The 13679-nt window shown below is 39.2% G+C and overlaps 1 protein-coding gene across 3 annotated transcripts in view; it reads right to left on the bottom strand.

Moving 5' to 3' along the window:
* The window catches only part of PRKN (parkin RBR E3 ubiquitin protein ligase), a 1163915-nt gene that overhangs the window by 379939 nt on the left and 770297 nt on the right, over nt 1–13679 (bottom strand). For all 3 annotated transcript variants that reach the window (XM_031456655.2, XM_031456658.2, XM_031456656.2), the window contains exon 7: nt 10123–10259. In XM_031456655.2, coding sequence (XP_031312515.2) covers nt 10123–10259 — 137 coding nt within the window. The remainder of the gene's footprint in view (nt 1–10122; nt 10260–13679) is intronic.

Raw genomic sequence — 13679 nt, 5'->3', positions numbered from 1 at the left:
GGGTGGGGCCGTGTGGCTGAGCTCTGGAATAAGGAACGTGGGAAGAAGGGATGGGTTCCATGTCCAGGCCTGGTCTCTAAATCCAGGATGCCCCTGGCTCTCTCTTCCTCTGCCAGCTGGCCTGGGGAGAGGACCAGGCAGCAGAAGGTTGAGTCCGGGTCCCGCGCGACACTGTGCGGCAGAGGCCCGCAGCCACCCACCCCGGGCCCTGACATGCGTGAAAGTAAACTCGATTCTGCGACTGCAGAGGTGCTCCTGTTAGAGAGCCTAGACGACTGCCCTGACTTCACACTGCCTCAGACATCCACAGCAAAGGGGAACTACCAGGCTTGCTAAACCACCCCAAAATAAAACAAGGAGTTTGGCGTTAACCTCAGGAAATTCGGAAGTCTGATTAATTTCCATTAATTCTGAGCACTGGCTTTGGACTGCAAGCTTGCCAGCTGCTTGAGCCCTGTGCTGTCATTTTCGTGGCCCCCAGTGCAATTTTTCAAGATCTAGGTGCTAGGAAGAGAAGAGGCTGTCCATTTCAGGCAGACAGATGGACACACAGAGAAGGTGTGCACGGACAGGCTTCTAGGCGCTTTGTTCATATTTTCAAGCTCATCATGTAAATTGCCAAATTGCTGTTCAGAAATATTTGAATTTATATTTTTACCTGTTTTGAATGTGTCTATTACTTTATTTTTTATGATTTAAATTAGCAATTCTTTAGTAACTAATTATAACTGAACTTTTAACAGTGGACCGACTATTTGCACATCTCCTTTGGTGATCTATCTTTTAATACATTTCCCTACTTTTCCATGTGGTTTTAGGAGTTGTATTGACTTGGATTATTTGTGTGTATTTGGGAAAGCAATTGTTCAAAAGTCAACAAAATTGGATTTTGTGTTTAGCTCCCTATATAGCTGCCTAGAAACCAGTCTTCTTAGCTCTTGGGGCAACAAGAGTATCTCTCTTTCTCAGAAGGATCAGAACCGCCTGCCTCGTGCTCACCACTGCTGACTAAGACACTGAGGACACCAGTGAACTGTAGGTGGTGAGTGGACATATTAGAGAAAAAGGAGATGTCATTTTATGATTTATGAAAACAGAAATTACATGAAAAATGACCTGAAAGAAAAAGAATTTTAAAAAATGAAGCATTGAAGGCAGAGACGAGGATGCCCTTGGATAGTACCAGATGGCATACTGCAGGGAAGATGGGAACCACGCCCTTGGACCCCCCACCCCGCCCAAGGCTACAGGAGATCTGTGTCACCAGGACTCATGAGGGACTAGAGGTAAACACATCTTGCGTAGTCTTTCTCATACAAATTCTAGAGCTGTGCTCTAAAATAAATCCACCTAAATTCCTGAAGCTCCAAGGTGTGGGGGTGATTCCCAGGGTTTGAAGCAGATTCACAAAGTGCTTTCACATTTCAGATTAATTCCTAGCATGGAGTGCTAATAACAGCAGGTACGGCAAATATTTGGAAGTAATTTTGAAGTTTTTCCCAAAGCCCTTAGCTTCATGCAAGAGTTTGTCAGAGGCTCTGGGAGTAGGCCATTTTGGCTGTGTTTACCCATATTATTTTCAACTCCATCAACATTTACTGAAACACCCGTGCTGGTTAGCAAGTCAGATTGTGAAGGAAAAGCCCAGCTGGGCTAACGAGCTAAGTCACAAATCTAAGTGTGGTAAGTGTCGGTTTACTGATCTAAGTTCTGCTGAGCTAACTCATAAATCTGAAGTTTAGTGTCAGTTTACTGGGCTAACAAGCTAACTCGTAAATCCAAGCTCAACAAGTGTCAGTAACGTGATCTGTTCCAAATTGATAAGCTCCAGTGTACTGATTCCTTGCTTTTTGTTGTTTGAACCTTATTGGCTAATAGCCCCATACTTGTAATTAACCCTATAAAACCTCATGTGCACGTCTTGGAGGTGCTCAGAGCTTCAGAGCAGAAGCCCCTCTGAGCCCACCGGCGTAATAAATCTGAGTACTCCAAGCCTCCGAGTGGTGCTTGTTTCTTGGCTGGCCTGTCATTTCCGTAACAAGATCACTCGCGGACAAATCAGGTAAGGGCAGAGGGAGTACTTTCACTCCTCTTAATGCTACAGTCTCCCAGGGAAGACACCTTGTTGGTAGAATGCTCGTCCTTGAGGTAGTGCTCAAACTTTTAAACCTAGGGCTTTTAACAAACACTGAGGGCCACCCTCAGAGGTCCTCATTTAATTGGCCTCAGGCATGGCCTTGGACATCGAGACTTTTAGAAACTGCCCTGTTACTGAAATGCGCGTGGAGGGTTGAGAACCAGCGCCTGGAGCGAAGCAGGGTGGAGGGTGGAGGGAACGCCGAGCCTTGGCGTAACCACAGCTGGTTGCCATCTCAGCTCGGTCCTTCCTGGCTCTGTCATGCTGATACACAATCCTACTGAGCCTTTATTTCTTGCTCTGAAAAATATGAATAATTCCTACTTTTCAAGTTTACTGCTGGTTTAAATATGGAAAAGAGCGCCAAGAACTCAGAGATACTCTTTCCGCGACCTTCTTTTCCACAGAACTTTTAGAGGCACAGTCCTTCGTTCTTTACAGCCTTATCTGCTCCACAGTGATTGGCAGCACAAGTTCCAGAGCCACGACCTGCTGGCTTTGAACACCAGCTCTGTGACTTACCAGCCGTGACACCGCGTGCGGCTTAATTAACTTCTGTGAGCCTCAAATGCTTCATCTATAAAGTGGGGAGAATGACAACACCCATTCCAACGGGGCTTGTGGGGGTTAAATGTACGTATGTACATCAGCATCAGAGAGGCACCTTACACAGGATGAGCACCCGGTAACAGCGCTAGTCACTGCGTGCTCCCCACCGCCAGGGAACTAAGACTCAGCACCCAACTCTCAACAAGCAGAACGAAATTTCTGCTCAAATGAGGCGCTCACACAAAGGAAGCAGGGTTTGTACTGGAAAGGGGTTTTAAACTGCTTTTAATTGTTCATCATAATAATTATGCTAAAAGAAAAGGTTGGTTCATTGTTGACTAGTCACACCTTGAAGAACGCACATGTCTAAAATTGAGTTTTGAAGGTGTTTAGCTTAAGGAAGTGGAAAGAGTTTTGAAAGACTAGGTTTGGAAAAAGAACATCTTATTACATATGTTTTGAGGGTAAGAGGTATTTATATAGAAATGGTGAATTTATATCAGCAAGACATTTAATACATGGTTCACAGAGCAACAGAAATAAGTGCTTTATCTAGCTCTTTTTTGGCTTCTGTGGGGCCGGTGTGATTTGAAAAATAGTTTGCTAATTCTACTTATAGCCTCTATTTTTTGAAATGTAGTTAATAGTTTCAGAAAACTGATCTTGGGTTTTTTCCCCCATAATGTCACCATTTAAACACTTATGAACGGTTTGTTTCCCAGGCTCTGGAGATACTAAATAATGAATTTTGGGCAAAGGGCTGTTTTGTGTGGGTCTGGGGAAGGGTAATGGTTAAACAGCTGCATTTACCACGAGGTGAGGACGAATAATCCTGAACAGTGCCGGGCCCGGGCGGATACCTACTTCCCACGGGACCCATGCCACTCGCAGAACAACTCATTCCAGTTTGTGGGCATCAAAATGTCTCTGGCCTATGCCACAGCAGGAATGCTAACACCAAGCAAATTCAGTTACTTATTTACCAGTGAATCTCCCATTTACAGCTTCATGCAAACCCCTGTGGTCAGAAAGGTGAAGGAAGGGATTCAAGCTGTGGGTTCCAGGGTGAGAGTAGCCATGGCTCGTGGTTAGATATGAACACTGTCATTGAAAGCAAGTGATGGCTTTAGAAATAAATGCCCCTTTCTTACATAAACTAATCTTGCTTTAATTTTCTTGGAAGAATTGTAATCCAAAAAAAGTTAGTCGATACCACAGGAGACTAAAGCCATTTGACTAGGCATTTTAAACTGACACGGTGGAAAGGTAAATTGACATCTCTTCAGAGAAGCCAACAAGATCTGCTCCTAAGCTTCCCAAACCCAAAGATAACCCTGAGACTGACTCTCTTGGTCCAGTCATTTTACACAGAACTGTTGAGGTCGGCCAAGAGCAGTCAAGAAAACATTGCTGAGCACCGTGACACACGTGGGCAGCAACACACTAACTTCACTGCGTGGATGTGCAGAGACGTAGAGCCTGCTGGGAAGTCCGGCTCCCACAAAGCTGCCCTTTCAATACACTCTTAGCTTCTTTATGGAATGAACCATCATTTTTACTTTTCATACATGTGAAATTTTACTTACAAGATTCATAGATATTAATTAACATAACCTTTTAATTACCCCCACCGTGGGAGAAGACAATGCCATGGAAATGGTCCGCTGTTTCTATTTATAGTTAGAAAAGCTTTGCTTTTCTATTGGTTTTATTTCTACTTTATTGTATGTGTCTTGTCTTATGCTCCGTAAATCAAAGCAAAGTCAAATAAACCAGGGGGAAAAGATGGCCAGATAGATGGAGGTGAATACTGCTTGATAAGTGGTTGGTTTATGCATGGAGTTGTAGGAAACACCAGCCTACAGTTAATGAACATCTACATGCATGTTCTGCCATCAATACACACATATGTGCACACATGCATTCTACACACTGTCTGTGGGAAGACATGCTTGTGTAACAACCAAAGTATCAAAACCCAGTATTCATTGTGCACTCACTGTCTTCAGCATTTACCCTAAAGGCACTTCATATGACATTATTTTAATTCATCCACATTACAACATATGAGATGAATGCTATTGTATTATCTCCACTTTACCTTAAAGTGAAACCGAGGCAAGCCAAGGTTAAATAGCTTGCCCTATATTACAAAGGCAGTGAGTCTCAGAGCCAGGATTTGAACTTGGCTTCTCTGATGCTCTGTGTATACCCAAGGATATGTGCAAATGATTCATTGGTTTATGGGGCTAACATTAAGGCTTATACATGTATTATTTAAAATCTAAAAAATTTAAGCTTACTAAGACTTAATGTATAGGCAGATACTTATGCTTCCCATACCCTGGTCTGCATATCAAATAATCACATGTCCTGAATTGTACAGGGGGCATCCTGAGGGGACAGGGGAAGTCCTACAACACAGACTCCTACAGAGTGGGCCCTCTTTTGTCAGCTCCCTTTTGCAGAAGATTATCTGTGCTTGGCTCAGAGAATTCGGGATAAATTCTCTCATGGTGCCTTAACCAACTCTGTTAAAATAAACAAGTGACTTAAAAAGATTCAAGCTTCTTGCAAAGAAAGAATTAATTAATTTGAAAAGACACATGCACCTCCATGTTCATAACAGCACTATTTACAGGAGCCAAGACATGGAAACAACCTAAATGTCCATCGACAGATGACTGGATAAAGAAGCTGTGGTATGTTTATGTGATGGAATACTACTCAGCAATAGAGAAGAATGAAATAATGCCACTTGCAGCAACATGGAGGGACCTAGAGATTATCATATTAAGTGAAGTAAGTCAGAGAAAGACAAATACTGTATGATGCCATGTATATGTGGAATTTACAAAAAAAATGATACAAATCTTACAAACCAGAACTAGACTCACGAACATAGAAAACAAACTGGTTACCAGTGGGGAAAGGTGAGGGGATGAATAGGAGTTTGGGATTAATATATACACATTACTATATATTAAATAAATAAACAATAAGGACCTACTGTCTAGCACAGGGAACTATATTCAATGTCTTGTAATGAGCTGTAATGGAAAAGAATCTGAAAAAATATATGTATGTATATATATAACTGAATCACTTTGCTGAAAGCATGAAACAAACATTGTAAACAGACTATAGTTCAGTAAAAAATAAGAATTAAAAAAAAAAAAGTACTAAACAGGTGAGCGCAGGCTGAAAGAGAAAACGACAGCACTTGACAACGTGAAGCCCCGTTGTCCTTGACAGCGCACCTCACCTTGTGTGTGTGGCAGGCCCTGGGAAACACACAGAGGAAGGTGGGAAGCCACTACACTTAGCACGACGTTTAAAAACTAAGCAAGTAATACATGGAAAGAACATCTCTGTTGAGCAAGCATTCAAGACAATCCGGTTGGTTTTTTACCAAAAAATCCCAAAAAACTATACTAATACTTGAAAACCTCTTTTCACATAATACGTGAAACATTTATAATTTGAGTCACCGTTAAAAAAAAGAAGGCTGAAATAAATACATGATAAACCCTGTTGTGACAAGCTGAACTGTATTTTGTGATGAGTAAGTACGTTTGGAGATACATGTTAAAACATCATTAAAGATACAAAGCAGCAGGTGTCGGCACGAGTTATGCAGGGTAGAAGGTTTACTACCGAACTGAATGGCAGTCTGGTTGCTGCTAACCTGTCTCAGCTTGTGGTTATTTGCTACATTCTCTTTTAATAACAAAATACACAAATATGTAGCTTTCTGCCTCTTGTTAAACATTAAAGGAAAAAGGTGTCAGGGAAGATACCTTCTCAACTGTAAGCAGCATTTTTAAAAATAATGTTTCAGTCATACATATACATACAAAACGTTATGCTGTGCACCAGAAACTGACATATTGTCAACTGACTATACTTCAATAAAAATAATAAATAACTAAGTAAGTAAGTAATAAAAGTAAGATTTTATGGAGTATTATGTTTAAATAACCAGTAATGAAATAGGTAGATTCACAAAAATTATTTCACAGGATTCCAAAAAAAACATACAAAGTAGCATATTTAAAATTCATTCATTCCTTGCCTCGTTTACTGTCAAAACAAAGAAGCCAAGCTCAGGAGTGCATAAAGTTATAAGAATGTCATTAACACAGTTAATGTAAAAAAATTAAATGGTATTTAAAAGACAACTGAACTACAGTAGAAGCCATATGATGCATTTCAATGAGATAGAGCTTGACCACACAAAGCTTTTGTTTCACATAGAGGTTGTTAGGTATCTTGTGGCAAAGAACTAGCAAATTAAAGCTACTTTACACACATTCTTTATAAAAATAGAAGTGATCTAATTTTACTAACCTTTCCTGTGACTGTAAGGGATTATGAAACGTATGCTGTATAGAAAATAGCTTTGAAGATAAATATATACAATATATTCGCTTAACATGTCCCCTGAGGAAAAAGTGATGTTTTTAAAATGACAGAGAAAAACAAATGTAAAAGGATCTTAAGCTTATGAAAAGATACTCAACCTTGTTCAAAATAAGAAAAAAATATGTAGAAATACCATTTTTCAAATACAAGATTGGAAAATAATCCAAAACCCTTGCAATTACTCTGTTGGTGACACACTGGAGAACCTGAGGCTTTTACACATCGCTGGTGAGAATGAAAGATGGCACAATGGTTGGGAGGGGATTTGGAAGCAGTAAAATGAATACATATTTTCCCTTTGATAGAGTAACCTCGCTTGTAGGAATCTACCTCAATGATACTCTGACAAAACCATGAAAATATATGTGTACACGAGTCTATTAGTTGTACTAATATTTGTAATAAAAAATGGAAACTAAGTGTTCACCAACAAGGGAAAAGTAAGGTATAGCCACACAAAGGAATTCAATAATGCTTATTTTTTAATGGAAAAAATATCCATATATTACTAGGGAGTAATCTCCAGAATATAATTATAATGCAGAGTAAAAAAAGAAGCAAGGTGGAGAAAAATATGCATAATACTCTACTTTTTACTTAAGAAGGTGATGACGCAAATCTCTATCAATACCTACATTATCTATAATTCCTTTACATGTTTTTAAAATGGGAGGCTTTCCAAATAAAGGTTTACCTAAAGTGGAGAAAAGGAATATTGAAGAGCATGGGAACAAAAGCTATCTTCTTTGAATGTAACTTGTTTCATAGCTTTGATTTGGGAATCATGTTAATATTTTATATAATTATAAAAACAAAATACATTTAAAAAGCAATAAAAATATAAAATTATGTATAAAATTGGCGACATAACAGTACAGTAACAATACATGACTCTGTTTCCCTAGAGTGATCTACCCAAATGACAAAACAAACTGCAAAACTCTTAACACTGTTTCCAGTAACCATACTTCAGTGACAGTGCTGGTACGCTAATACAAATACTATAGTGTGTGTATTGTGAAATAAGACGAATGAGTAAGTATGTTAATATCACTCAGGAATAAGATTTTTGCCAAGAGAAAAAGCAATGACAGTTGTAAGATCAGGGATTGTAAGTAAAAATTCTATCACCCTGAGTATGAAGAGGAAATGTCAGTATAAACATTGTAGTTTTTACATTAAAAAAAAAATGCACATCTCCTAGCTTTCAGCTAGCCTAGGAACAGCGACCCGCCTGGCAGCAACGAGACCACCAGCACTAGGACTGTGACTTCTAAGTACTGTGTCCTTTATTAAAGGAACCAGAGCTCCCACCTTACTCCATATGCAGAAATTACCTCAAAGTCAATCAGTGACCGAAATATAAAAGCTAAACGATTAGAAAAAAACATAGGGGTAAATCTTCATGCCCTAGGATTTGGCAATGGATTCTTAAATTTGACATCAAAAGCACGAGCGACAAAAATAATAGATAAATTGGATTTCATCAAAATGAAAACCTTTTGTGTATCAAATGACATTGTCAAGAAAGTGAAAAGACAACTTACAGAACGGGAGGAATGTTTGCAAGTCATATAAAGGGAAGGGCCGAGCATCCAGAATAAACAAAGAACTCTTAAAACTCAACAACAGGAAGACAAACAACCCAATTAAAAAATAGGCAAAGGACTGAGACATCTTTCCCAGGAAGCTATGCAAACGAGAAACAAGTATATAGGAAGATATGCAACATCACTGGTCACCAAGGAATGCAAATCAAAACCACAATGAGATACCACTTCATACTTAATTAAGACGGCTACTCAAACCAATAGAAAAATAACATGTTGGTGAGTATGAGGAGAAATAAAAACGCTTGTAAGTTGCTGTAGGCATATAGAATGACAAGGCAGCTATGAAAGATACACTGGTGGCTCATCAAAAGGTAGAATGACTGTATGACCTAACAATCGCACTCCTAGGTATATATCCAAGAGAAACAAAAACATACATCCACACTGAAACAAGTACACAAATGTTTATAGCGGCGTCACTCATAATAGCCAAAAGATGGAAACAATCAGATGCCCATCAACGAATGAACGAATGAACAAATGAGTGGATAAATAAATTACAGTCTAGCCACATAATGTAATATTATTCAGCCACAAAAAGTAACGAAGTACTGATCATACCACAACTGGGATGAACGTCAAAAACATGCTAACCAAGCAAAGGCTGACACAAACGGTCACATATTTTATGTTTCCTTTTATAACCAGATTAGTGGTTGCCAGGCGATGGGGGCAAGGGAGAATGGGAAACAATTACTTAATGGGCATAGAATGTTATTCTGGAGTGATGAAAAAGTTTTGAAACTAGAAAGCAGGTGGGTAGTCATTGCATAGCAATGTGAATGCACAAAATGCCACTGAACTGCACACCTTAAAATGGTTAATTGCATGTTATGTGAATTTCACTTCAGTAAAAAAATACATCTAATAATCGTATAGTGCAAGTAAAGGATGTTTTGTAATGTTGAGAGATATAAAACCTTATTTAAACATTAGATATTTCAGCTTTATATCATTCTTCTCTAATTTATTTTTAAATATATGTTCTTTCATATATATTGTGTATGTGTTCAAAATTTTTAGCAAGAGGGGTGTACAACAACAACAAAAAAATTTAGACAGTGCTGCTCTAGGTCCAGGGTAATCAATTAAAAATTTTGGGGGTGAATCGATAGACATACTTTGTGTACTTTGGCTGAATAATATTTTAAAATTTATTTTCAGTGTCTTTATGCAAGTTACGTATCTTCTAATTCAACACAGTTCTTTCAAATCCTAGTGTTTTATACTGTTTGAGGTCCAGGCATTAATTTTCTTGCCTAGTAGTGATCAAATGGATATCAGAATTGCCAACACCTCCATGGGGATTGGGCATATCTGAGATAGCTTTCTATCAGCCGTATTTCTCTTTCTATTCTTAATCAGCATTAGAAATGGAGGAAAAAGTGCTAGACTTACCCACACAAGGCAGAGAGTAGCCAAGCTGCGGGTCGTGGACAAACTGCCGATCATTAAGTCTTGTCACGCAGTACAGGTGGAAGCAGTCTAAGCAAATCACGTGGCGGTAGTTGCACTGGAAAACCAGGACGGGGCTCCTGCGCAGGGAAAGAGAGACAGTTATTCTGGGACTGCTAAGGCCGGAAAGGCAGCTCTGTAATCCTCCAGGGCCGCTTAGGGCATCCTCTGTGTAAAGACCTGTGCTGCTAAGCACTGAGCTGATATATATCAATGCTATGTCTTAAAAATTGGAAACACCTTGTGAACTATAAGGAACATAGATTTTCTTAATTTTACATTTTTATGTGACCATATTTACCAATCAGCCAGTTAAACCCAAGGTCACATGTAAGCTCTTTCTAGAAGCCCTCCTTGACTTCTAATTCCCAGTTAACCTCCTGATCATCCATCCACTTCGGTGCTTTTCTATTGATCCATGATTACATTGTAGTATTGGCAGGTTTCCCTTCTCTTGTAGACTCTGATCCCCTTGAAAGTAGACACTGTCTACTTTACATTGATATTCTCATGGTACCAGGCATGGCACAGTTTTACATAAATGTTCCTTGAATTTAGTTACAATAATATATAGAATCTGAACTTCCCCAAAGTCAAAAGAAAAATGATCACTGCATTAAAGTATGTTAAACAGTCATTCATATTTCACTGGCAAAGAGAAGAGCAGAAAGAAAAGATTAACAGCCAAGACGCTTCTACTGCAGGATTCCATCTCTTATGCTGCCCCCATCACACCCAAATGTTCAATTTCTTAAAGTAAGTTTAGGAGAGTACTAATAAATCAATATACACAAGTTCCCCCAATTTTAGACTTCCTTAAAACACTTTGTAGAAAAAATATTGCCTGAATAACCATGTATTTTTGCTAGTAAATGAACCATATGAGTTTATGACAAAAAGGAGACAAAATAAATATATTAATTTGAGATCAGCCCCAAGGCAATTTTAATAGTAAGAAAGTCATTGTAATTTATCTAGATAAGTCTATTTTCTATGTACTGATAACAGAATACAAAATAGTTTTCATTTCATACCCAATTCTTAACAGATACAAGAGCTCTTCAAAAGCTTTTTCCCTAGAAAAACTGATATTAAACATTAACATTAGTAGAAGACAATTTCTTAACAATGAAAAGATTTTCAAAATTCTGTTTTCCCACTTATTTCCAAGCAATATATAATACAAAACAAAATGGAAAGAAAAAAAATAAAACGTGGTATTTTAATGTGTTGGATCCACAGGCGGGTGGTCAACTTAATCTGAGTTAAGAGTGTCCCTGAGGTTTTTATGTGCTTCCATTTCCCATCTCTGAACCTACTGACATCCTTTCGGGGCCATTTCCATTCCCAGGGCCTTTTTCAATTAGGTGTTGACTGTGTTCTGAACCTTCAGCCTCTTCCCTTCTAACAGCTTCCCCCTTGAAGATGATAAGATAAAATGCTTTCCTACGTCTAACAGAAGAGTCGGGCACACACACACACTGTGTTCACTCCGTGTGACCCTACGGAGCTGCTATGTTTTACCTTCTTCTCTCAGAGCTAAGTTCTGTGAAAAATGTTCTTCACTCAGATTTTAGCAACATGGTTGACTTAGCCTTTAAAGATCCTTAATCTGCTATCAACACATAGAAACACTGGAGAAAATATAAGAACATTTATAAAAATGGTCCTATATATACGAAGGTTAAAAGAAAGCTTAGCAATTACCCTGTAGGAGAAGGAAAAAAACCATATAAAAGCCAAAGCAGTCAGTAGGGACTGTGGATACTGCCCCAGTGTCCCAGAGAGACGGCGAGGCACGTGGTACGTCGCCACTGGGCCAGCAAATGTGTTCGTTTTTATCCCTATTAATAGAAGGGAAAGTAAAAAGAGTTCTCTTTTATGTTTGGACAACAGTACACATTTATAGTTTTGCCCTTATAATTAAAATATAGCCCCAAAGAACTTATACCATCTAGACCATCCACAGAACGTCAGGTGCTCTGCTTTACTGATTATATCCTGCTGTTTGGAACAGATCAGCAAGAAATGGTGAGAACTGGAGGCCACGGTGTGAGACAAACCCTATGCAGATTCAGGGGCCACCCGCATCAGGGAAGGCTTCAGAGGTCCAGTGTTTGGGTCATGGAGGGACACGCTTAACAAAATAAAGGACACTAGTCATCTTGCCCTCCCCTCACTAAGAATGACATAATCACAGGCTCTCTGGGACCAGAGGCTCTGGTTCCCAGAGTGAAGCACGCTCTCCGGGGGCCACAGGAAGAGTCTTACTGAAAATTAAGCTACAGTGGCACCAGTTCACTTCAGCCTCCTTAAACTGGACTAGAGGCAGGAAGGAAAACTGACCATATGAACAAGGGTAATCGGTCCTAACCATCAGGAAGAGCAAGAGCTGCTGTTACACACGGGGTCCGGGAAGAAGTCATAGGGCACCGAGGTGGTTCCCTGGACACCTCCTGATCCACCCCTATGCAATCTGAATGGCAAATGGAGTTTGCTATTTAAAGTTATGGCTTACGAAGTACCTCGTGATCAGGACTCGAGATCTTTTAGTATATATATTTATTCCATTTATATATCAATGCATGTATATGTATGTGCATATATGTGTGCTTATGTATATATGCACATATGTATATATGCATGTGAACACATATTTTTATAAGTATATGTAGAGAGGGAAATAGAATAGATACATGTACATGTTGATAGATAATGATAAAGATGGAGACAGAGACAGTACATGCCTGTTTTTCATGTAGAATTGTTAGTTAATTTCTTGACATGGTTATGAGGTAAGATTGCTCACCTTTTAAGACTATTCTTAGTATTTATGAAAAAGTGAAGTGAGTGATAAACATGACACTCACAGAAAGGTCATGAGATTAAGCATCTGAGAAAATGAAATGAGTAAAAATCATTTCATGGCCAGAGGGACAACATAATTAATTTCCCAAGTCCTAGATAAAAGAAGAAAGGCGGAAATCCTAGTACTGATGAACACTTACTTTGAGTTGGGGACGTTGCTAGAAACTTCACATTTTTTTTTCCATTTCACCCTCTTGAAATAACACCCCCGCCCACTCTACTACTCATCATGTTCCTCCCTCCGCCTCCACCCACTCTGTCGGCATGGTCCTCACCCATCCTGGCATACTTCTAGTTCCTTGGCCCTTAGACTCATGCTCCTTGTCAAGCATTCCTGCAGAACAGTATATTCAAATATATTTATATTCAACTGAAAACTCCAAATTTTAAGGTCCAATTCAAGACTGAGATCTCTGCAGAACTTTCTCTGGAGCCCCATCCTTTACTGGTTCTTCCCTTTCTCTTCACCTTTTATCCATCAGGTCTACCCTCAATGTGCTTCAGATATTACCTTCACTTCTATTCCAAGTGAATATTAAATGAAAAGTCATGAAATGATAGAGGTCATTCTTGTTTATTCCTTTCATGAGCCAGACCTCCTCATGATATACAGGGTTGAGCACACAATAGTT

This window comes from Camelus dromedarius, chromosome 6 (genome assembly GCF_036321535.1).
Source record: "Camelus dromedarius isolate mCamDro1 chromosome 6, mCamDro1.pat, whole genome shotgun sequence".
Taxonomy (NCBI): domain Eukaryota; kingdom Metazoa; phylum Chordata; class Mammalia; order Artiodactyla; family Camelidae; genus Camelus; species Camelus dromedarius.
The sequence above is the reverse complement of the archived record's forward strand: the minus strand, read 5'-3'. Positions and strand labels throughout refer to the sequence as shown.